The sequence below is a fragment of the Natator depressus genome, chromosome 6 (genome assembly GCF_965152275.1).
Source record: "Natator depressus isolate rNatDep1 chromosome 6, rNatDep2.hap1, whole genome shotgun sequence".
Classification (NCBI taxonomy): domain Eukaryota; kingdom Metazoa; phylum Chordata; order Testudines; family Cheloniidae; genus Natator; species Natator depressus.
In genome coordinates, this window is record NC_134239.1 from 115,865,968 (window position 1) to 115,889,798 (window position 23,831).

Genomic DNA, 23,831 nt, shown 5'->3' on the forward strand with positions numbered 1-23,831 from the left:
TCATCAATCTTGCACTAAAGAGACCGATCTCAGATAGGCTGTGTTGGCAGCGTCTGTCTACCTGGAAATGTGGGACGTCAACCTGCCTTTTGGGAAGTCAATAAGAATTTTGCCATTGACTTCTGTGACAGTGAGAACAGGCTCTTAGCTTCAGCACATTCTTCTGCACCAACCAAGGAATTTTTTCATACACTGGTAGATTTTATTTCAGTGCAGTAAGTAGTATGACCCAAGTCAAAAATGTTTAATTTTTAAAAAATAAGTTCCAGAAATAATCAAAACAGGAGAGGAATCAAGTAGTAGTATATACTTTTGTGTAACAGATTTGTTTTTTCAACCAAACACAGGAAACCTAGAAGTTGGTATACATTAGAAATCAACATAAGAATGGCCATACTGGGTCAGACCAATGGTCCATCTAGCCCAGTATACTGTCTTCCGAGAGTAGCCAATGGCAGGTGCTTCAGAAGGAATGAACAGAACAGGCAACCATCAAGTGATCCACCTCTGTCATCCACTCCCAGCTTCTGGCAATCAGAAGCTAGGGACATCCAGAACATGAAGTTGCATCCCTGACCATCCTGGCTAATACCTACTGATGGACTTATCTTCCAAGAACATATTTAATTCTTTTTTGAACCCTATTATAGTTTTGGCCTTCACAATATCCCTGGCGACGAGTTCTACAGACAGACTATATGTTGCGTGAAGTACTTCCTTATGTTTCTTTTAATTCTGCTGCCTATTAATTTCACTGGGTGACCCCCCGGTTCTTGTATTGTGTGAAGAGGTAAACAACACTTCAGTATTCACTTTCTTCACACCATTCACGGTTTTATAGACCTCTCTCATATCTCCCCTCTCTCAGTTGTCTCTTTTCCAAGCTGAAAAGTCCCAGTCTTTTTAATCTCTCCTCATATGAAAGCTGTTCCATACCCCTAATCATTTTTTTTGCCCTTCTCTGTACCTTTTCTGCTTCTTATACTCCTTTTTTGAGACGGGGCAGCCAGTGCTGCATGCAGTGTTCATGGTATGGGTGCACCATGGATTTATATAGTGACATGATGATATTTTCTACCTTATTATTTATCCCTTTCCTAATGGTTCCTAACATTCTCTTAGCTTTTTTGACTGCTGCAGCACATTGAGCAGATGTTTTCAGTGAACTATCCACAATGACTCCAAGCTCTCTTTCTTAAGTGGTAACAGCTAATTTAGATACAATCATGTTGTATGTATAGTTGGGAATTGTGATTTCCAATGTGCACTACTTTGCATTTATCAGCATTGAATTTTATCTGCCATTTTGTTGCCCAATCACCCCGTTTTGCTAACTGTTCACAGTCAGCTTTGGACTTAAACTATCTTGAGTAATTTTGTATCATCTGCAAACTTTTCCACCTCACTGTTTACCCCTTTTTCCAGATCATTTATGAATATGTTGAATAGCACTGGTCTCCGTATATATCCCTGGGGGACACCACAATTTACCTCTCTGCATTCAGAAAAAGGACCAGTTTGGTTTCCTACCCTTTGGTTTCCTGTCTTTTAACTAGGGCTGCCAAATGATTTAAAAAGTAATTGCAATTAATCATGAGATTAAAAAAAAGTTGTGATTACTCAGTTTTAATCACATTGTTAATAACAGAATACCAATTGAAATGTATTATAAATATTTTTGGATCTCTTTCTACATTTTCAAATATATTGATTTCAATTACAACACAGAATACAAAGCGTACAGCGCTCACCTTACATTATTTTTTATTACAAATATTTATACTGTAAAAAGAAACAAAAGAAATAGTATTTTTCAATTCACCTCATACTGTAGTACGTAGCACGGTACTGTAGTGCAATATCTTTATCATGAAAGTGCAACTTACAAATGTAGAAGTTTTTTTAACTACACTCATAAACAAGACAATGTAAAACTTTAGTGCCTATACGTTGAAGCATGATGGGGCATACAAATGTTTAGCATATCTGGCACATAAATACCTTGCAATGCCGGCTACGACAGTTTCCGGTGACATTGTAAGTAAGAAGCGGGCAGCATTATCACTCATAAATGAAAACTTGTTTGTCTTAAATTGAAAAGTATTACTTTTGTTTATCTTTTTACAGTGCAAATATTTGTAATAAAAATAATATAAAGTGAGCTCTGTACACTTTGTAATCTGTGTTGTAATTGAAATCAATATACATTAAAATGTAGAAAAACATCAAAATATATTTATAATACATTTCAACTGGTATTCTATTATTAACAGTATTAAAACTGCAATTAATTGTAACTTTTTTTAAAATCTAGTTAATATGTTTTGCATTAATCACAAGCAGTAGCTGCGATTGACAGCCCTACTTTTAACTAGTTACTGATCCATGAGAGGACCTTCCCTCTTGTCCCATGACTGCTTACTTAAGAGCCTTTGGTGAGGGACCTTGTCAAAGGCTTTTTGAAAGTCCAAGTACACGTTTGTTGGTCCCCTCAAAGAATTCTAACAGATTGATGAGTTATGATTTCCCTTTACAAAAGCCATGTTGACTCTTCCCCAACAAATCCTGTTCATCTATACGACTGATAATTCTGTTCTTTACTATAGTTTCAACCGATTTAACTGGTACTGACTTAATGGCCTGCGATTGCCAGGATCGCTCCTTGAGCCTTTTAAAATATGTGTGTCATGTTAGCTCTCCTTCAGTCATCTGGTACGGAACCTGATTTAAGTGATAGGTTACATACCACAGTTAGTAGTTCTGCAATTTCATACTTGAATTCCTTCAGAACTCTTGGGTGAATACCATCTGGTCCTGATGACTTAAATTGATATGTTAAATAGTGTTCCAAAGCCTCCTTTATTGACATCTCAATCTGGGACAGTTCCTCAGATTTGTCTTCTAAAAAGAATGGCTCAGATGTGGGAACCTCCCTCACATCCTCTGCAGTGAAGACTGATGCATAGAATTTATTTAGCTTCTCCACAATGGCCTTACCATCCTTGAGTGCTCCCTTAGCACCATGATCATCCAGCGGCCCCACTGCTCGTTTTGCAGGCTTCCTGCTTCTGATGTACTTAAATTTTTTGCTGTTAGCTTTTGAGTCTTTGGCTAGTTGCTCTTCAGATTCTTTTTTCTTTGCCAGAAAATCTTTGCCAGATTTTCTACTTTTCTCCATAGGATTTAACTTCCAATTTAAGGATACCTTTTTGCCTCTACCTGCTTTTTTTACTTTGTTGTTTAACCATAGTGGCACTTTTTTGGTTCCCTTCCTATGTTTTTTAATTTGGGGTATACATTTAAATTGAGCCTCTATAGTGGTGTGTTTTAGACGTTTCCATGCAATTTGCAGGCATTTCAGTTTTGTGACTGTAGCTTTTCATTTCTGTTTAACTAGCTTCCTCATTTTTGTGTGGTTCCCATTTCTTTAGTTAAATGCCACTGTGGTGGACTATTTTGGTATCCCCCCCACACACACACACAAGGATGATACATTTATTTATAGCATGGTCGTTATAACCAAGCAATTCAGTTACACTCACATCTTGGACCACATCTTGTGTACCATTTAGGACTAAATCAAGAACTGCCTCTCCCCTTGTGGGTCCCAGGACTAGCTGCTCCAAGAAGCAGTCATTTATGATGTGTTGAAACTTTAACTCTGCTTCTCATCCTGAGGTGACATGTACACTTAGTCAATACGAGGATAGTTGAAACCCCCCATTATTACTGAGTCTTCTATTTTCATAGCCTCTCTAATCTCCCTGAACATTTCACAATCACCATCACCATCCTGGTGGCTGGCAGTATATTCCTACTGCTATAAATACATTCTGTTGTAATTACAAGTTTAAGGTACTAGTTACTACATCTTCGTCCCAAAAATGACTTTTATCCCCAACCCTACATTGCTTCAGTTTCCCCAACGAATGGCTTGAAGTCCTCAAATGTCCCTTCTTCCTCCTTTTTCTCATTAGATTATATAGAAAAAAATCTGGAAACAAATCTGCTCTACTGCCGTTAGAAAGCCAACCCTGTTGTATTTGCGGCATCTTCTGCAGATACAATACCTCTGATTACATTTGTTCCATCATCTTACTTCTCTTTCTATTTAGTAGTAATCTATGTAAGAAATCACTAGATCTCTAGGTTTGAAATGAAATAAACCTCCCACTCCTCCCCACAGCGCGCGTGTGCACATGCGCACATGCACACACACACACTCTCTCTCTCTCTCTCGTTATAACTAAGCACACTTAACCCATTCAAAGTTTGTAGCAGATTAGAAGAATGTTCATTATTTTAAGAATTAAAGATGCATGAGATTATTCTAATTCCATCAGATTCCTTTGTGTAATAAATAACCTTCAGAGGGATGCCATTTACAAAGACAGCTGCAAGGACAAAAATAACCTATACCATCCTACTTGTACTGTATGTAAAATAGATGTTTATGATATGGAGACACAGAATGTGTACATTATACACACACACTCATTTAGAGCTCTATATCCACAAGTGCTTTAAGTACACACAACTCAAAATAGATTTTACAAAAATATCACAATATTTTACAGATCCATTTATACTTAAAAATTATTTCGGTCTTACAGCTGTTTTAAAAATGTGTGAAATCTGACCTTGTGCCACTACAGTGACTTTGTGATCACTGGGGAAAGATTATACTAAACTGCTGATGTGTTATTTGTCAGGTTAAAAAAACCCAAGCACTTGATTTTTAATTTCACTGAATAATTACTCTGATTTATAAGCCCTATGATTTCCCTGCCCAGAATCTTTAAAGAAACAGATCATTAAGGTTTCCCAAATAGCACACATTAGTAGTTCTTCGCTTGTATTCATTTTTAAGGTTTAATATTTGAAACAAAAGATTAAACAACAAAAGATACAATACCTGAAGAAGGTCACTGAGGTCAAGTAACATGTCTGTGAAAAAGTCAAGGAATATAAATGCATGTAAAATTTGATAATTTGATTAGCAACTTTATAAAAGGAGAAATAAAATCATTTACATGTGGCAGTGCAGGAATATGGATTAAGTAGTCTGATCCAGCATTCCTGCTAAAGAATCACATTGGTTTCAGCTCCTGAGTAAGCCCTGCCTACCCTCACTATGGGATACAAGGTGCCATTACAAACAAGGTTTATATGTATGAGAAGCATCTCTAAAAAGACAAGGAATCCCTTGAGTAACGAGCTAAGACTACATATACTGTATACTGTATTCTGGAAATCATCAAACGGCACAAAAGAGAGACTTCATTTTCAAAATCTAATCTGTCACTTTTTTCTGTGCCAATTTAGGATCTGATCTCTCATTGTGCAGAAAAATCTGTGGGAAAGGACTAGGAAACTGCTAATTTCAGGGCATCTACACAGATGGGCAGCCCCTCTATGTTGTTGTATGAGACCTCCCCCATAGGCAGAGCTCACTTAAGAGCCATGCTGCCATCAGCTCCTTGACTATACAGACCCTGCCTCTTCATCTCTGAGCAAGATACAAAATATGTAACAGGAACCAAATTAATTTTGCTAGAATGTATATCCACTCACTCAGTCTGCTTCCATGCCAGAAGGACTGAGAGTCTTCCATGGGAAAGGAATATGGGTGCAGGAAGAGAATGTCATGTTGACTTCACTCTTCTCTCTCTAACAGTTTAGGGTCAGTATATCAGAATTTTCATTCCTTTCATCCTCACACCATACAGTGGAAGGGAGTTTGGGCCCAAAATGTTAGTTTGAAAATACTAGTAGTATTAAGAATGACTGCAGCAACTTAATTATTGCAATTTATTTAAGAAAAAAAACACATTCAGAACAAAACAGAAAGGTACTAGAGAGATTTACTGAAGATTTTACTGAAACTGTTGAGTAAATTTACAAATGTTTTCTACTCTTACAGTACTTAAATAAAAGGAAAGAAATAGTAGGGGTAAAAACAAAGATAAAACAATATTCACAACCACCAAAACAATAACCACAAATCTACCAAAAAGTCTATTTAATAAAAAAGTTTCTTTATACAAATATTTTAAGAACTTTAAATTTCCTTTGATAATTTTAGGCTATTTCATCCTAACAAGTGCCAAATGTTGTGTCAGCTTTAAAAACTTCTAGACTTTGATGCTTTTATCAAGGCTGTTTTTCCTTAATTACATCTCTCTTTTAACCGAATAACAGACTAAATATGTTCTTAGCTAGCTGGTTTTAGTTTAATTACTGTAAAAATGTTCTTTTTTAGAGTAAACAAACAATTTAATAGAAAAAGCAACATGCATGACAAATCAATGAATATGATAAAAACAACGGTAAGTAAGTTCACTATAGTTCAGTACATTGTAGTAATATAGGTTTTAGCCTGTTTTTATAAAGTATATTAAATTAATACTGAATATTAGAGACATATGGCGAGTGAGGTAGTATCTTTTATTGGCCAACTTCTGTGGGTGAGGAAGACAAGCTTCTGAGCTTACACAAAGCTCTTCTTCAGTACAGACATTTTTCTATATAACAGCTTTCTTTCGCTGTGGGGGGGGAAGAATTCTGGTAACTATTGGTTTATGCATAAACATTTGTACCACTTACACTCAGCACTTCTATCTCTATCTTATATTAAAACTATACAGACTCAACATTCCAAATTTGTTCTGCATGCATTTGACAAATTCAATATAAAATTCTACACATCTTATTGTCTTAGCACAAGCGAAGCTTCAATAATGTGGGAGAATAGTATGCCTGGGCATTCAATTAGCTACGATCATATAGCTCATATACAATTAGAAGTCAGCAAAATTCAAATTAGCTAAGAGACTGCTGACAGAAAAGATAACCTGCAAAAAATTAGAGCTTTTTAGTGAAAGACAGAAGTCCAAGCAAAGCAATTACTGAAATGATCACAATTGGACTGGTGTAAGCAAGAAGAACATAAGAATGGCCATATTGGGTCAGACCAGAGGTCCATCAAGCCCAATATCCTGTATTCCGACAGTGGCCAATGCCAGATGCCCCAGAGAGAACGAACAGAACAGGTAATCATCAAATGATCCATCTCCTGTCGCTCATTCCCAGCTTCTGGCAAACAGGGAGAGGCTAGGGACACCATCCCTGACCATCCTAGCCAATAGCCACTGATGGACCTATCCTCCATCAATCAAAAAAAGGAAAAGTGTAAAAAAAAAAAAAAAAAGACTTGAAAAATGGAAGTGCAGAGGAGCCATAACCACTGACAACTCTTCAAACACAGCCAGACTAGCATTTTACTCTTTCTTTGCCCAGCCCACCCCAACTCAGTAGACACAGCTGGTTTTTAAAACTTTTGCTGCCAAGTAGCCTTCCTGAGTGGAAGCTGCCTGTCAATCCAAATTGTATGGTGATTTTGTTTGCAAACAGAAAGTAGGAAGACACTCCAAAACTTGATTTATTTGGGACACAAATGTTTCATATCGAAGCTTTCAAAAGTGACAAATGATTTTGAGTGCCTCAATTACTGGGTGCCCAATTTGACACACCTTAGAAGGGCTAGTTGTCAAAGTGCTGAGCAGTCATCCTCTGAAAACCAGTCCCTTTAGGGTGCCTCAGAAGTTGAATACACCCAAAATTGAAGAACTTAAAATTACTAGTCATTCTTGATCATTTAGAGATAAAAGGCTAGTGTACAAATATACTAAACCACCTAGGCTGCCTCTCCCCCTCAATTAATATATCTACTTATAACTTACTCTTGTTTAAGAGATTTTATTTTGAAATGTAAAATAAAAAACAATTAATCACAAGTTTCATTACTTTAAAAAAAAAACTTTTCAATTACTAGAGAAAAATATTTAACACACTGCATACATTTAGAATACTTGATATATGTTGAGAAATTTACTTTCACTAGAGTTCAGGTACCGGTGATGCAATTTAGCACAATAATACAGCTGTTTTAACCACTTTGCTCCTTGGTGAAGTTGGTGCAAGTGAAGTTGGTTTAAGTGTCCACTGAAATTTAAGAAGAGATCACAGTAAAAAAGTGGAGTTTCTGGATCTCATATAAGTTAGCCTGCAGCAATCTCTCAGTGATTAGATGTGTGTTTGCCACAATGAAGGGAGGGGGAATGGGATATTTGAGTCATTCAGTTCCAATGGGTTGGCCTATGTTATGCATATGGTGAGAGCAATTATCAACAGGAAGTAGATGTAAAAACATGTTTTTAAGCTCATTTTTAGAGGGTGGAAAAGTTTGGGACAATGTGAAATACAACTGAAAAAAACATGTTTTTAATAAACAATATAAATGTTTGCATCGTTAAAGCTGACAGAAAACAACAGCACTTTCATGTAAGTACAAAGCTAGCACATGAAAAAGTTCTCAATAGGAAAGAAAGCTGTTAACATCAGAGATACTCATAAAATAGAAGATAACTAGGGCCTTACCAAAGTCCCAGCCATGAAAAACGCGTCACGGACCGTGAAATCTGGGGTTCCCCCATGAAATCTAGTCTTTTGTGTGCTTTTACCCTATGCTATACCAATTTCACAGGGAAGAGCAACCTTTCCCAAATTGGGGGTCATGACCCAAAAGTGGTTAAAGGGGGAGTTGCAAGGTTATTTTAGAGGGGATTGTGGTATTGCCATCCTTACTTCTGCGCTTCCTTCAGAGCTGGGCAGCCGGACAGCAGGGGCTATTGATTGGGTGCCCAGCTCTGAAGGCAGCGCCCTGCCAGCAGCAGCGCAGAAGTAAGGGTGGTAATGCCATACTATGCCATCCTTACTTCTACGCTGCTGCCTTCAGTGCTGGGTGCCGGCGAGTGGCGGCTGCTGACTGAGGGCCCAGCTCTGCAGGCGGCAGCGCAGAAGTAAGGGTGACTACACCATACAGGGAACATTCAATGTTAGCTTTTACCAGGAAGCAAGACTGCCATTTGGCAAAGTTATTTATAGACACACATTCAAGATTGATCACACAAAATCTATTTAAAGGAAGAACCACTAAACATAATGCAGTACACACACACACACACCCTAGTTAAATGGTCTGATTAAATCTACAAAAGCCAGGAAACTTTCATGTAAATTATCTCATGCTATTGTATCTAAAGTCTTTTGCAGCACATTGCCCTTAGTGCTTAAACAACGTGAAAAATTAGGAACCGTATATGATGGTAAGAACAGAGTCAGCAGTTTGTTATTTGAATTTTCTGGATTTTGTAAGTTTCTCTCAAAACATTAAGATTTTAATCATTTTTATTGGCATTTTTCTTTTTTTACACAGTACTGTATTTTTTAGTATCAGATCCCTCAGTCGAGATTGCAATGTATCTTACTGAAAGAAAGGCATACCCTTAGAAAAGGGACTCACTCCAAAGGATGCATGGTTACAATTCATTCATTGAGAACATGTCAATAAATGGCAAGTAGTGACGGACTATCTTAGGTTCTTTGAAAAGATGGAAGATGGGGAATTTTTTTTTTTCCCCGAACACCAATAGCACAAACAGTAAATATGAAATCATCTTTGCATGAAACACTTCAGAATTGTGTTAATGCAAAAGAAAAAAAGTTATACTGACTAGAAAAACTGGATGAAATGCAATAAATGAACAGAAAAATTGATGAAAACTAAACTAATTTTCCCCCCAATTTTCAATCAACATAGAAGAGTATTATTTAAAAGTTAGTGCCAAGAGGCACTGTGATAGGCAGTGTGTGGAGACAGTCCCTACCTTTAAAAGTTTCCAGTCTGAACAGGCATGATAGACAAAGGCTGGGAGGGGAGAAAGACGCTCAGAGAGGTGAAGTGACCTGCCCCATGTAATACAGCAATTTAGGAGCAGAGTTGGAACTAAAACCCCGATCCCTCAGCTTCCAGTTCAGTAAGCTACCTACTAGACAATACTGCCTTCCAGTATTTTAGTGTAACTGGTGAATTTCTGGTTATGATTTATGATTTGGTGTTTTACAAACTGTCAAATTTTAATTAGCTTTTAGTTAAAATTCATTGACAGCAATTGTCAAAAAATACACATTCCCTCTTCCCCCCCCCGTACACTAAATTGCAGGATTACAAAAATACAACTTAATCCACACAAGTATTTTTTGGAAAATAAAATCTTAAAGATTTAGCAAAAAAATTAGTCCTGACTCTGAAATTCTGGGAGGAAAGTTTTCAAATACAGCCTCCACATTTGCAATTTTCCATATGCAAAAAAGTAAGTCTGCACACAGGTGTTGTCCTTGAGCATGCAAATCAACTTGATGTCTAACTACTCAACTTGTGAACATTAACGTCATTTGCACAAAACCCTAACTTTATGTCTGTGTAGGCAAATGCACATGAAAAACAGAACCTAATGTTTTTTTTAGAAATAATCCTTTATTTCATATGGTTATATGCTGAAATACTTAACTATTAAAGGCGGAAAAGCACCATTACACAACTCCTGTCTAGGTTAACCATTTAGCTGAAGTAATTCCACTGATCTCAACAGATTTGCTGCCAGCATTTTTTCCTAAATATATAAGGAACATAAGAAAGATAAGGCAGGAAACACATTTCCTGAACAACATCCCTAACAATCTGGCAGGTCTTCTGATGGTGATCCTGTTCACAACACTGCATCCTTTGTTTCAGTAATTAACATTTAGTTAGTAGAGTTAATTCAAAATTATACAAGCATTTAATTAGGCCTATTAAAAAGGAGACAAATTTCCAGTCTACATTAATACACCAGCCACCCAAATGTATGTGACAGGAATACACAAAACATACTAAAATTCAGACTTTACAAAGTTAATGCTGTAAGCTTTTCTTAATCATCTTCATATTCATTCATCATTTAGGGTAAAATTTTCAAAGGACCCTAGTCCAGTTTGCTTTCAATGAGACTTAGGTACTTTGAAAACATTACCCTTAGAGAGGAAGACCTCAACAGAACAAAATCTAGAAGGCCTTACTCCTACTATCATGATAGTACAGATTATTTATAATAGCACAGTCAATTCATACAACTGTTTACAAAACAACAAAATATATTCCCTGTCCCAAAAAGCTTGTATTTACCACAGATGAGAAAGTCCAACCAAAACAAGAGGAAAAATAACTGGTGAGAAAAACAAGGAATTATTCCCAGAAGGTCAGGTTTAAGGAGGAATATAAAAGAGGGGTTGGCAGACAAGAAGTGAGACATTGTTCCACTCACAGGGAGCAGAAGTATAAAAGGAGTGAAGCCAAGGATGCAGGAGACAAAAAAAGCAATACAGCATGAAGACTGGGAGAAGTGTAAAGAGTGAGGGGAGAGAAGGAAGGGAGTTCAAACTTGTAAGCAGGGATACAATTATGCAGTGTTTAAGGCGAGGATAACAAATTTGCTAATAATGGGCAAAGGACAAGAAATTAATGAAGATATTCAAGAAAGGGGTGAGAAAGACATGTGAAGAGCCAGAAGGAGAACAGCATTATAGCAGCAGAGTTCTGGATAGATTGGAGGAGAAAGAGGAAAAGGAAAGGGAAAGGTCCCTTTCTCCCTGTACCCAAAGATTACACAAAAGTTGAGAGCCTGTGAAAAGGAAGGAGGAGGGAGCTGTCAACAGTGGTAGAGAAGAAAGATGAGGAGGAAAGGTAAAAAGCTTGGGTTTGGAGGTCAATTATTTTGGGACGGCAGTGGGACATCTAACAGGAAGTGCTGGAAAGATGTCTGGAAATGGAAAGCAGAGAGGAGGGTGGGGAGAGGTGGTTGGTGAAAACATGCAGGGCCATCCTTACCCATACACAAACTACACAGCTGCGTAGGGCACCAGGAAATTTGGGGCACCAAATTGCCCCCAAATTTCCTGGTGCCCTACACAGCTGCATGCTGCTCCAGCAGCCAGCCTGATCCCCTGGCCAGCTGAGCCGGCTAGGAAAACTGCCCCTGCTCCACCTCTTCCCCAAAGCCCCCACCCCTGCCCCACCCCCACTCCACTCCTTCCCCTGAGCTAAATCCTGGGAGACTGCAGCAGGGGTCGGGCACGCCTTGCACTCACCGGGCAGCAGGAAGTGGAGCAACCCAGTCCCAGCCCGTGCTGCCGGTGAGTGCTGGGGGGCGGTTCCCCCTTGCCCCAAACTCCCAATTATCCCCCAAGTTGAAATATCATTCTGGGGTGTATTAGCCTTTTTCACAACTGCATCTCATTGTTAGCTCATATTCAGTTTGTGACCCATTATAACCCCAGACCCTTTTCAGCAGTATTACTACATAGCCAGATATTCCCTATTTTGTAATTGTGCATTTGATTTTTCCTTCCTAAGTGTAGTACTTTGCACTTGTTTTACTGAATTTCATCTTGTTTATTCCAGACCATTTTTCTAATTTGTCAAGGTCATTTGAATTCTAATCCTGTCCTCCAAAGTGCTTGCAACCCCTCCCAGCTTGGTGTCATCTGCAAATTTTATAAACATACTCTGCACTCCATTATCCAAGTCATTAATGAAAATATTGACGAGCAGCAGACTCAGGACAGACCCCTGCAGGATCCCATTAAATACATCCTCTCATCTTGACAGAAAACTATTGATAACTACTCTTTTTCAACCAGTTGTGCAGCCACTTTACAGTAGTTCCATCTAGACCACATTTCCCTAGTTTGCTTATGAGATGGTCAGGTGGGGCTGTGTTAAAAGCTTTACTAAAATCAATAATACACCACTCCAGAAATTTCCCCATACCGGAGGCCTCATTCCCAAAAATGACAGCGTCACTGAAGAAATTTATGTCATTTTTGTTGTTGTTAGATTGACGACTTTGTGGTGATTTTTGTTGGACAGAACAACATTCAAAATTGAGAAGTTTCTTGTATTAAAAGGCCTACCGTGATTGCATCAATAAATTTCCAGAGTCTGGCACAATGAGAAGATGCAAACTGTCAGTCACTTTGTTACAAGCATCTCTATATTAAATGCATGTATGTATATATAAGCACACACTTTTTTAATTATTTGAATTTGGTAATTGTCAAGAAGTGCCAAAAGCAAGTCCTTTATCCGGAGGATGGGTAGTAGAAGGGCACAACATTCCACCAACATATTTCAAATTGACCTGAAGACCCCATCTCTTGGGGTAAGAGTTCAGTCTCCATGTTCAATCCAATCTGAGAGACCTCTGTTGAGGCTGAAACTGCCAACCAGAGTGGCCAACACTCCACTAGGAGCTGGAATGATCAACCCTTTCAATTCAGGTAACCAAACTTTTAGTTACCACTCTCTTCTGTCATAATCAAAAGAGGTGTTCTGGTTAAAGGCTCCATTATATCAATACCAATCCCTGCAGCCATCTACCATTCTTTCTTATGGAAATAGCATGGTGCTGAAAAGTTGGTTGCTTAAAAACTGTATATTAGCAACACTCATAACTTAATACAATATGCCATTTTTACCCTTGTTGAGATTTTCAGAGCAGCCCAAAGGATTTAGTCATATCTTTCATCAAAATTCACGGATGTGTGGCTAAATTCCTGCACTGCTTAGAAAATCTCAGATCATGCCTAATGGTTCAGAAGTGCTTACACTAAATATAAAATTTTATTCTATACAAGAACAGTCATATTCTGCACTAATGCATGAAAATTAACTTTGACATTCCCTCACTTACTATAGTGTCACAGCTCCCACAACTTCATACATTCAAGGTGTTCAGTGTCATCAACTGTTTGGAGTAAAACTTTACAACAGCTACTAAAACCAACTGTGATGTACCGAGGTAGCAAAAGTAATTCAAACATGACGAAAGCATGAGAAAAATTCCCAAGAAACTTTGTTGGCAGTACTGTACCTGTAATAATACCCTTTGAAAAAAATGAGGATGTCTAGCAATTGTTCTAAAACATTAATGTTCATTAAGAAAATGAATGTGAAAGCACTGATCCTGGTAACTACATAATTAGGGTCTAATGCCACATCTATCTTTTTGCAGAAATGTACAGTAATTAGTTAATATACTTATACAAATATTAAGATTTAGATCTGTGCATGTGTAAAATATACATAGTGTAAAATATATACAGTGTATATATATTTTACACACACAGGCATACATATTAATATTTTTATTACTTTATACAGTTATATTATCTATATTGGAAATACATTATGGTGCATGAGTTTGTTATGCTCACATTACTCACAAATGGCAAAAATCACAAGTGGAAGTTAAAGGTTTTCTCAAACGTGTGCTACTAAGATCTTTACCATACTGAAGCATCATAGATTCATAGATACTAAGGTCAGAAGGGACCATTATGATCATCTAGTCTGACCTCCTGCACAACGCAGGCCACAGAATTTCACCCACCCACTCCTGCGAAAAACCTCTCACCTATGTCTGAGCTATTGAAGTCCTCAAATCGTGGTTTAAAGACTTCAAGGAGCAGAGAATCCTCCAGCAAGTGACCCGTGCCCCATGCTACAGAGGAAGGTGAAAAACCTCCAGGGCCTCTTCCAATCTGCCCTGGAGGAAAATTCCTTCCCGACCCCAAATATGGCGATCAGCTGAACCCTGAGCATATGGGCAAGATTCACCAGCCAGATACTCAGGAAAGAATTCTCTGTAGTAATTCAGATCCCACCCCATCTAACATCCCATCACAGGCCATTAGGCCTATTTACCATGAATATTTAATTACCAAAATCATGTTATCCCATCATACCATCTCCTCCATAAACTTATCGAGTTTAATCTTAAAGCCAGATACATCTTTTGCCCCCACTACTTCCCTTGGAAGGCTATTCCAAAACTTCACTCCTCTGATGGTTAGAAACCTTCATCTAATTTCAAGTCTAAACTTCCTGGTGGGCAGTTTATATCCATTTGTTCTTGTGTCCACATTGGTACTGAGCTTAAATAATTCCTCTCCCTCTCCGGTATTTATCCCTCTGATATATTATAGAGAGCAAACATATCTCCCCTCAACCTTCTTTTAGTTAGGCTAAACAAGCCAAGCTCCTTGAGTCTCCTTTCATAAGACAAGTTTTCCATTCCTCGGATCATCCTAGTAGCCCTTCTCTGTACCTGTTCCAGTTTGAATTCATCCTTCTTAAACATGGGAGACCAGAACTGCACACAGTATTCCAGGTGAGGTCTCACCAGTGCCTTGTATAACGGTATTAAAACCTCCTTATCCCTGCTGGAAATACCTCTCCTGATGCATCCCAAGACCACATTAGCTTTTTTCACAGCCATATCACATTGGCAGCTCATAGTCATCCTATGATCAACCAATACTCCAAGGTTCTTCTCCTCCTCTGTTACTTCTAATTGATGTGTCCCCAGCTTATAACTAAAATTCTTGTTATAAATCCCTAAATGCATAACCTTACACTTCTCACTATTAAATTTCATCCTATTACTATTACTCCAGTTTACAAGGTCATCCAGATCCTCCTGTATGATATCCCGGTCCTTCTCTAACTTGGCAATAACTCCCAGCTTTGTATCATCCACAAACTTTATTAGCACACTCCCACTTTTTGTGCGGAGGTCAGTAATAAAAAGATTAAATAAGATTGGTCCCAAAACTGATCCTTGAGGAACTCCACTGGTAACCTCCCTCCAGCCTGACAGTTCACCTTTCAGTAGGACCTGTTGTAGTCTCCCCTTTAACCAATTCCTTATCCACCTTTCAATTTTCATATTGATCCCCATCTTTTCCAATTTAACTAATAATTCCCCATGTGGCACGGTATCAAACGCCCTACTGAAATCTAGGTAAATTAGATCCACTGCGTTTCCTTTGTCTAAAAAATCTGTTACTTTCTCAAAGAAGGAGATCAGATTGGTTTGGCACGATCTACCTTTTGTAAAACCATGTTGTATTTTGTCCCATTTACCATTGACTTCAATATCCTTAACTACTTTCTCCTTCAAAAATTTTTCCAAGACCGTGCACACTACAATGAATATGCAATGTGTTATAGAGAAAGTGTTAGGAATATTTTAGAGAGTGTTTGTTTGGTTATTTTGTGGGGGTTTTTTTTATGTATTTGGATTATTTTTGTATCTTTTGCCTTTGAAGCCATGTGTCTTAATTACCATGTGTCCAACTGCACAGGTCTGAAAGAAACTAAAAAGAAACCCTATAATAGTCCGTGTGGTTATAATGTCATGTAACTCAGTACAGAATTTTGCTCAGTTGTTGAAAAAATGCAAGGCTGGGTCAAGAGCAACACCACAAATGGAAGAAATCCACACTGTATGTGGGACCTCTCATTTAAAGTATATCAGTCCTAGTTTTCACCCCCAATTATCCAAAATGCCTGACTAAGAAGGCAGTATGACAAACTTTAATTTCTTTATTCGGTAGTGGACTGTATTCAATTTTGCTCCTATTTGTTCTACAATGACTTACTATCTGAAAGTTCTCAGTGTTTGAAAAGGTTCAGGAAGTGTCAGTTTCAGATGCTACCACATTTATCAGTGACTCATCTTCAGGAAGTATTCCAAAATGAGTAATGGAATGCCACTCTTTTTATTACGAGAGTGTGTAAACATCCCACTGAAGATACAAAAGCTTTCATTAAGTAATTTGTTGCAATTCTTCTACACTTGTCACAGACTTCACTATTCTGTTGATATTATTTTCAATATTTACTGCACTTCAATTGGAAAGCACAAAGCATTCCAATATAATGCAGCATGGCATCAGCTGGTGAACAGCACAATAAAGCTAGGTTTCAGAGTAATGTGTATAAAAAGATCTTCTACACTTTCCACAGTATGCATCCGATGAAGTGAGCTCTAGCTCACGAAAGCTTATGCTCAAATAAATTGGTTAGTCTCTAAGGTGCCACAAGTACTCCTTTTCTTTTTACAATAAAGCTAATCTACTTGCAAATACTGTAGTATTTGTCAAGTTTTTAAAGAGCAACAACTTCCATTAAATGGTTTTAATCAAGATGGAAGATAAAGAATATCTCCTTGAAGTTTCATTTTTAAACTTTTATCCCTAAGTTACCTTTTTTAATCCTCTAAAGATGCCAAATACTTATGTCTCTCTTACAGCACAGAAACAGCTCTTTCATAATCAGTTTTTAATGCACTGTAAACTTATCTCAGCTGCTGAAATTCTTCATGAGAAAAATCAGGAAGAATGTACATATCTGCCACTGGGGAAATAAAGCTACCAGTGATAAGTGGGAAAGATCTAGTCAGGCACCTTTTACACAGTGTTGCAGTACTTTTATTGTGACCAGGTACTGTAATTTCAAGTAGCTCTCTAAAGTACACTGATTGCAATCTGTTAAATACGGCTATACTCTGAAAAGTGACTAACAGTACTGTAGGTTCATGTTTACAGCATCTCACTGATTCTATGTCATATTTGCTCAGCTTACAAATAAAATGCCTTTTTTTTCCCTATGTGCCAGTCCTATAAACGCAGTCTGAGATGCGAGACTGTTGAGCTCTTTCCTACACATTCCTCAGCAATAAAGATGATTCAGATGCAAGTTATGTATGCAAGTTATACCAGCGCACACATTAGCTTTAGGTGGGGTTGCACGGGCGTGCCCAAAGGGCATGATTGGATCAACTGATTTAACATGCAGCTGCACCAGAAAAACAAGATGAAAAACAGGATTCTTGTACCTGGCTGAGGCTTGAATCTTCTTAGCAGATGACTACTTTTGTTTATTACATAAAAGGGATAATCCTGCCATCCAAGTTAATTGCCTTCTGCAAGAGAGTGTTAGTGCACTGTACACTGATGCTAAATGAAGGAGGGGAAAGAGGCTGATTTTACAAACAATTAAATGGCAGCTCATTATGAAGGTACAGACAAATTCCTACATAAAGAAGGAATCCACCTTCCAGAGACTCCTTTACCAAAAAGGTATCTGAAATATTTATTATGGTGGAGCAGTCACAAGGCCATACGGCATAGCAAGGTTGCACCAGGATTTTCAGTTTCAGGTGGGATTTACCCTTAGACCTTTGCCTATTACAAACAAAAGTACTGTGTTATAACAAAGTTTCACTGCTTGCTCTCCACCACATTCCTATTAACAAGAGCTCAAAACATTTACCTGATATTTGGTAGTCCTGAGACTGAGTCTACTAGCCAGGATGAAATACCTATCCTGCCACACACTCCAAACCCACACCTTCCTCCCTTTTATTTTAAAGAATGTGCAGTTGTACTATATTGCTCATTTTCTGTTTAATAAAATTTTAATATGTAACTTACTATGTCTTTCTTGCTGTTTATCCCTTTTCTCTCCACTTTCCTATAATATATAAACCATGGCTTACATTGTCTTGCACTGTGTTCTATGTCTGTTTCCTCTACATTCTCTCCCTCTTTCATTCTTTACATTTTCTGCTCTACCTCCTTCTCTCTCTCTTCCGCCTCTCTCAAATCTCTCATCTCTATCCGAGAGACAGAGATTTAGGAGAGACACCGGATAACCAGATGAGTAAACTGGAGGAATAACTGTCAAGAGCTGAAAATCTAAGTTCCCCACTAGTGCTAGGACAACGGAGCTGGGATTCTGGTCAGGCTGCTGTTCCTGAACCCTGCTTGAGGGCTCCATGTTTTGTGGCTTCCCCACACACATTCCATTTCCTCTGGCTCCTGCAAGAAGCAGCAGCATGGCAGTGTCTGTGTCCTTACTGTATGTTCCATTCTCTGCATCCGATGAAGTGAGCTGTAGCCCACGAAAGCTTATGCTCTAATAAATTTGTTAGTCTCTAAGGTGTCACAAGTACTCCTGTTCTTTTTGCAGATACAGACTACTCTGTATGGCTGCTACACTGAAACTCTCTATATGCTTTGCTCCTTCCACACTAGAACCTACTGTCTGCTTTGTGGGTGGCAATTAGTGGGGGGAACAGGTTTCTCTAATTCACCTTTACTCCAACCTCTATTTTAGGGTCCTCCTCTCCAGTGATTTGCTTCATTGCCCGATTCCCTTCTCAGCTTTTCAAAGTTGCAGCAGAGTGAAATTGACCAGATGCTCAATTTCGCTGATGCCCACAGGGTTTCCAAAAGCAGTAGTCTAAACTGAGACAGACTAGATACCTTCATTCTGCTTTATCTTGGAAAGACAACAAACAGAAGCTGAGACATGGATCCCGCTGTCTAAGACAGGCCATGTCTACGCTACAGGGGCTGTACCGGCATAGCTATGGTGCCGTAAGCACACAAGGATAACCCCATAGTGTATGCCACCTATGCTGACCAAAGGGGTTTTTCCATCTGTGTAGGAACACCACCAGCCTGAGTGACAGTAGCTAGGTCAACAGAAGCACTCTTCCATTGACCTAGCTGTGTCTCCACTGGAGATTAGGTCAGCAAAGCTACGTCACTATGGGGTGTAGATTTTTCACACCCCTGAACACTGTATCTATGTCAACCTAAATTTTAAGTGGAGACCAGGCCTCAGGAAACCAACACTGCATCATATGAGTCCAACAGAAAAGCATAGAAAGCACCATCATTTCACAACAGCAGCAGCTGGCTGCAGGGCTGCAGACCACAACTCCAAGAAAAAAAGATCTGTTCTAACCTTGAGGTAGCTAACATGAGGTAAAAACCTAATGAAGACAACGCAGTCTGTAGTTCTTACACAAGTTAGCACATCAGGGTAGCCATAAGCTCCTCCATAGTTTTTAACTCAAACAGCCTACCTCTATGAAAACTACAAACTGCCTTGTCTTCTCTAGGATTTTACCACATTAGTTAATTCAAGTTAAGAGTACATATTTTTTCCTTAGTGACAAGGCCGAAACTACTGCCCAAGGGCACAGAAGAAAAAAGGAAAAATAGTATAAAATGGGTGAAGGAGAGAAAGTTTCCTCTCAAGTTCAGGAATATGAGATAGAGTCAATGTTTGGATTTCTGTTTTGTACGTGATAAAAGGCTTACATGTTTCAGATATCTCCTACATTCCCATGTCATCTTGCTGAAAGTTATTCTTCTCTGATAAGGAATTTTTTCCTTCACATTATAAGTTTATCACATGGAGAAAACAAATTTTGTGTAGTCTTGAGACACACTATATACATATAAGATTATTCCTTTAGAGCAATAAAAGATCTGATTTTTCACTCTTGTTAAGACAATTGTGCCTATTCCGAATGTGCTTTCCAATATTAATACACAGTACGTGGCGATATAAAATGCATGTATCCAAAGTGCACCACACCTTCCTTAATCCAAAGTGAAGCTCAGAGCCACTCTGATTTTTCCTCAATGTTTGTGCATAATAGGCTTAAAATTTTATTTAAAAGGATGACAGGATAGAGAAGAAGCAGGATAAATCTCAATTTTAATTAGTAGCCGCTTAGATTAACTTTATTCTCAGTAATGTTTTGATACTTTCTACGATAATTCTATGTGTAGCTCCCAAACTGGAAATATATTTTAAATTTAATGAATTCACTTACAACTGACCTAGAAAGGTGAAAGTTCTACAATTCATATTTTATCCCAAGGTGTTTAAAAGGTTTACAAGCTTGAATAATATGCGTAATACACAAAATTCAAAGCACATATCACTTTGGTTAAATGTTTCAATATATTATTCTAATCAGAAAGCCAAAATAGAAAAGGCTATACAAACAGTCTGCTGCAAAAGTTCTGTTGCATAGGAAATCAAAATTCTGATAATTTTTTCAACTCATTTCCCAAACTGTTGAAACTAGGCACAATGCAGAGGTCATTCCTTTGCTCTCCACAAAAGAGGGACACTTGCCCCTTTTTTCTCCCATCATGTGCACTTACTGGAACTAAACTGACTAAGACTCAAAGGAGAGTTTTTATTTGTCTTCTAAAAAGGACACAGATGTGCAAAGAAGAAAAACAGACAGTGAAAAGGCTCCACTTGCAAGAATACTTGGCATGAAATTACAAAAACACTAAAATAATAATTTAATAGCGTTGCCAACAGAATTTCTGGATGCAATCTGTTATGCAAACAGTTCCTAGTAACAATCTTCTGAAGAAATCAAATTGCTGTCAGAAAGGTACTCTTGCAAATCTTCTAGATTTCATACTTCATAAAAATATATTACTTAAAGGAACGCATTAGTATATAAAAAAGTCAATATTTAGACCTCTTTCAAGCTTTGCTGAAAGTGTTTGCAACTTTTTAGCTTAAGTCTTAGTGAACTGCTGTAATAAATACAATATTTTTCTTTTATTAATTTAGAAACTTAAATAATGTTCTTATTGCATTCCAGTCTGATTTCTTCATTATTAATATGGAATGGTTCTAACTGCAGGTACATCAATGACATGTAGTACTCAGATTTTCCTAAACAAATCTGAAAGTTGGATAATATTGCTCCTATGCTATGTTTTTGGGGGGGGTTTTTGGTTGGTTTTTTTTTTTTTTTTTTTTTGAGGAATATGAAAATGTGCTGGGAAAAAACATTCAGATAAGACTTAGGAAAACAATGAAAGTAGAAGCATTCTGTTAGAAGATGACTAGCTAAAACAGTATTGCTGATTAAAGCAGAAGTGCTTTGTGTTTCTGGAGCCACCAATTACAACTATGGTACAATATTTAAATATGTTAATGGGTGGTACTACAATGGATTTTACTGCTCCTGTTCTATATGATTTCATATTATATAAAACAGTTAACAGTGTGAATTTGTCTTCAGAATTAATTCTCTCTCTATTAAAGAGATTAATGGTATTTTCTCACATCAGCTCAGTACACTGCCTGTTATTAAGTACTGTTATTCCCGGGATAACCCTGGGAGTTAGAGATTTAGCTGTTGCTAACAAAAAGACCAACCTAATCATTTACTTTTTAACATAAAATTTAAGATTTCTAAATATTAAAAAGTATAGTGAACTATATTTTAACACCCTGGCAAGGATCTATTTAAAGCCTACAGATATTAAAAATAAATCTAGAGCCTAATTATCAGATGTGCTGAACAGCCACTGAATTCAGTAGGTGTTGTGGGTACTCAGCAATCCTGAAAATCAGACTTTTAATTAATCTGCAAGGACATGCTGTATCTCATTCTTGGAATGCAAGCTGTTTTTTTTGTTTGTTTGTACAGTGCCCAGCACAACAGTGACTTGAACTCTGTCTAACTACACACTAACACAATACAAATAAATAATACCACCACAGTTGCACTGTGGTGTGAATCCACAGCAGCTACAGAGACTTCAGTGAAGCTACTCTAGATTTTCCGTGGTGCACCAGAGAGCATAATCTGCTCCTTTGTTTGTTGTATTTCCTCTTTACCAATCCAGGAACTGTAGAGTTATTTTGTTCTTTGCTGGCAGAAAAAAAAAGACTAACCATTGATGAGACTTATGTACACCGAATCCCTTGGTAACAAAGTCTGTGTTTCTCAGCAGTAGTCACGCCAGTAAACACCAATACTGTACTAGGAAAAGAACTGTTCACAGACCAAAAACCCTGCAACTGCATCCTGCACCCATAAAATGAAAAACAAACAGTTTTGGAATGAAGTTACAAGAGAGGATTAATTTGACCCTCGCTCCCCAGTATCTTCAACAAGTGGGGGAAAGCAAAAACCAAAACACAGAAGCCAGATAAATCTGATCTCTCTGACAGGGCATTCACCGCTATTGTTTTCCCTTAATCTGCTGCAGATATTTTGTTCAATACCACATGATGGAAAGTTCACATTTTCAGCCACCCGGATGCCACCATACTGCCAAAAAAACCTTGGCCCAATTCTGTACCACTGGAGTCAATGACAATTTTGCCATTGGGATGGGAGCAGGGCCCAGTCCATAATTTGGACCTTATATTGCCAGTGCCAGTAATTTCAAAAGTTTCTATCCTGAGTTAATGACAATTTAGCAGTGCAACAGCCTTCTGATATGTATAATTTTTTAAACAAAATATTAGTATTTTAAAAACAAATTTTTCCTGCTTCTTTGAAAACTATTAACTCTAGAGATCAACATCCTTATGTGAATGTCCAGGATCCTATACCACACATCCTAAATTGGTCAGTTACTAGTACTGCACTTGCAGCAGCTTTTCCCTTCCCTTTTGATTTGACCAATGACACCAGAACATCATCCATAACTGGCAGGTAGCACAAAGCTTTGAACAGGGAGATCGCAATCTGACATACTTGTTTCCCTTTTAATTTTTTTAATGCATAGAAGTCTAATAAATTTATGACCCAAAATAATGGAAAGCTGAAACCACCCTTGAAACAACACAACCTGTAAGAATTATTGTCCCACTGTAGCATAATAATCCACAAGGGAAAACATTTTCAAGGGACAAATCTCTTAATTAGAGGACCTGAGGGCCAAAACCTCCCAAGTGCTGAACACTTCTGTGAATATCTTCCTCCACTTTGAAGGAGGGAGCAAATTTCATGACTTCATGCTGTATCGATCTCTATACAGCTCAAGACAATACAATTTTGGGTTTACACTCCAGCGGGGGTGTGCACCTGAGTGCCTGGCAATTCCCTGAGCTGTCTTCCCACACTGAGCTGATTGCAGACTCTGTGTGATTCTACAGCTGGATGTGTCCCTACCTGTGTGTGTGCGCGCGCGCAGCAGGACAGGGTAAGGGAGTCCTGGCTTGTGGAATGGGCGGGCTCAGTGGGACCCCAACAGACCAGGTGGCACCATGGAAGGGGGATCCAACCCATCACAATATGTCTACACTTATACCACAACAGTAGTGCCACAATAGTGCTTTGGTATCGACACTACCTACGCTGACAGGAAGTGTTTTCCCATAGGCATAGGTAATCCACCTCCCCGAGAAGCTGTAGCTAGGTCAACAGAAGAATTTTTCCGTTGACTTAGTACTGTCTACACCTGGGGTTAGGTTG

The 23,831-nt window shown here is 38.2% G+C and overlaps 1 protein-coding gene across 3 annotated transcripts in view; it reads right to left on the minus strand.

Moving 5' to 3' along the window:
- Window positions 1–23,831, minus strand: part of BRF1 (BRF1 general transcription factor IIIB subunit) — a 227,545-nt gene that overhangs the window by 141,071 nt on the left and 62,643 nt on the right. For all 3 annotated transcript variants that reach the window (XM_074956371.1, XM_074956369.1, XM_074956372.1), the window contains one exon: window positions 4,916–4,947. In XM_074956371.1, the coding sequence (XP_074812472.1) occupies window positions 4,916–4,947 (32 nt within the window). The remainder of the gene's footprint in view (window positions 1–4,915; window positions 4,948–23,831) is intronic.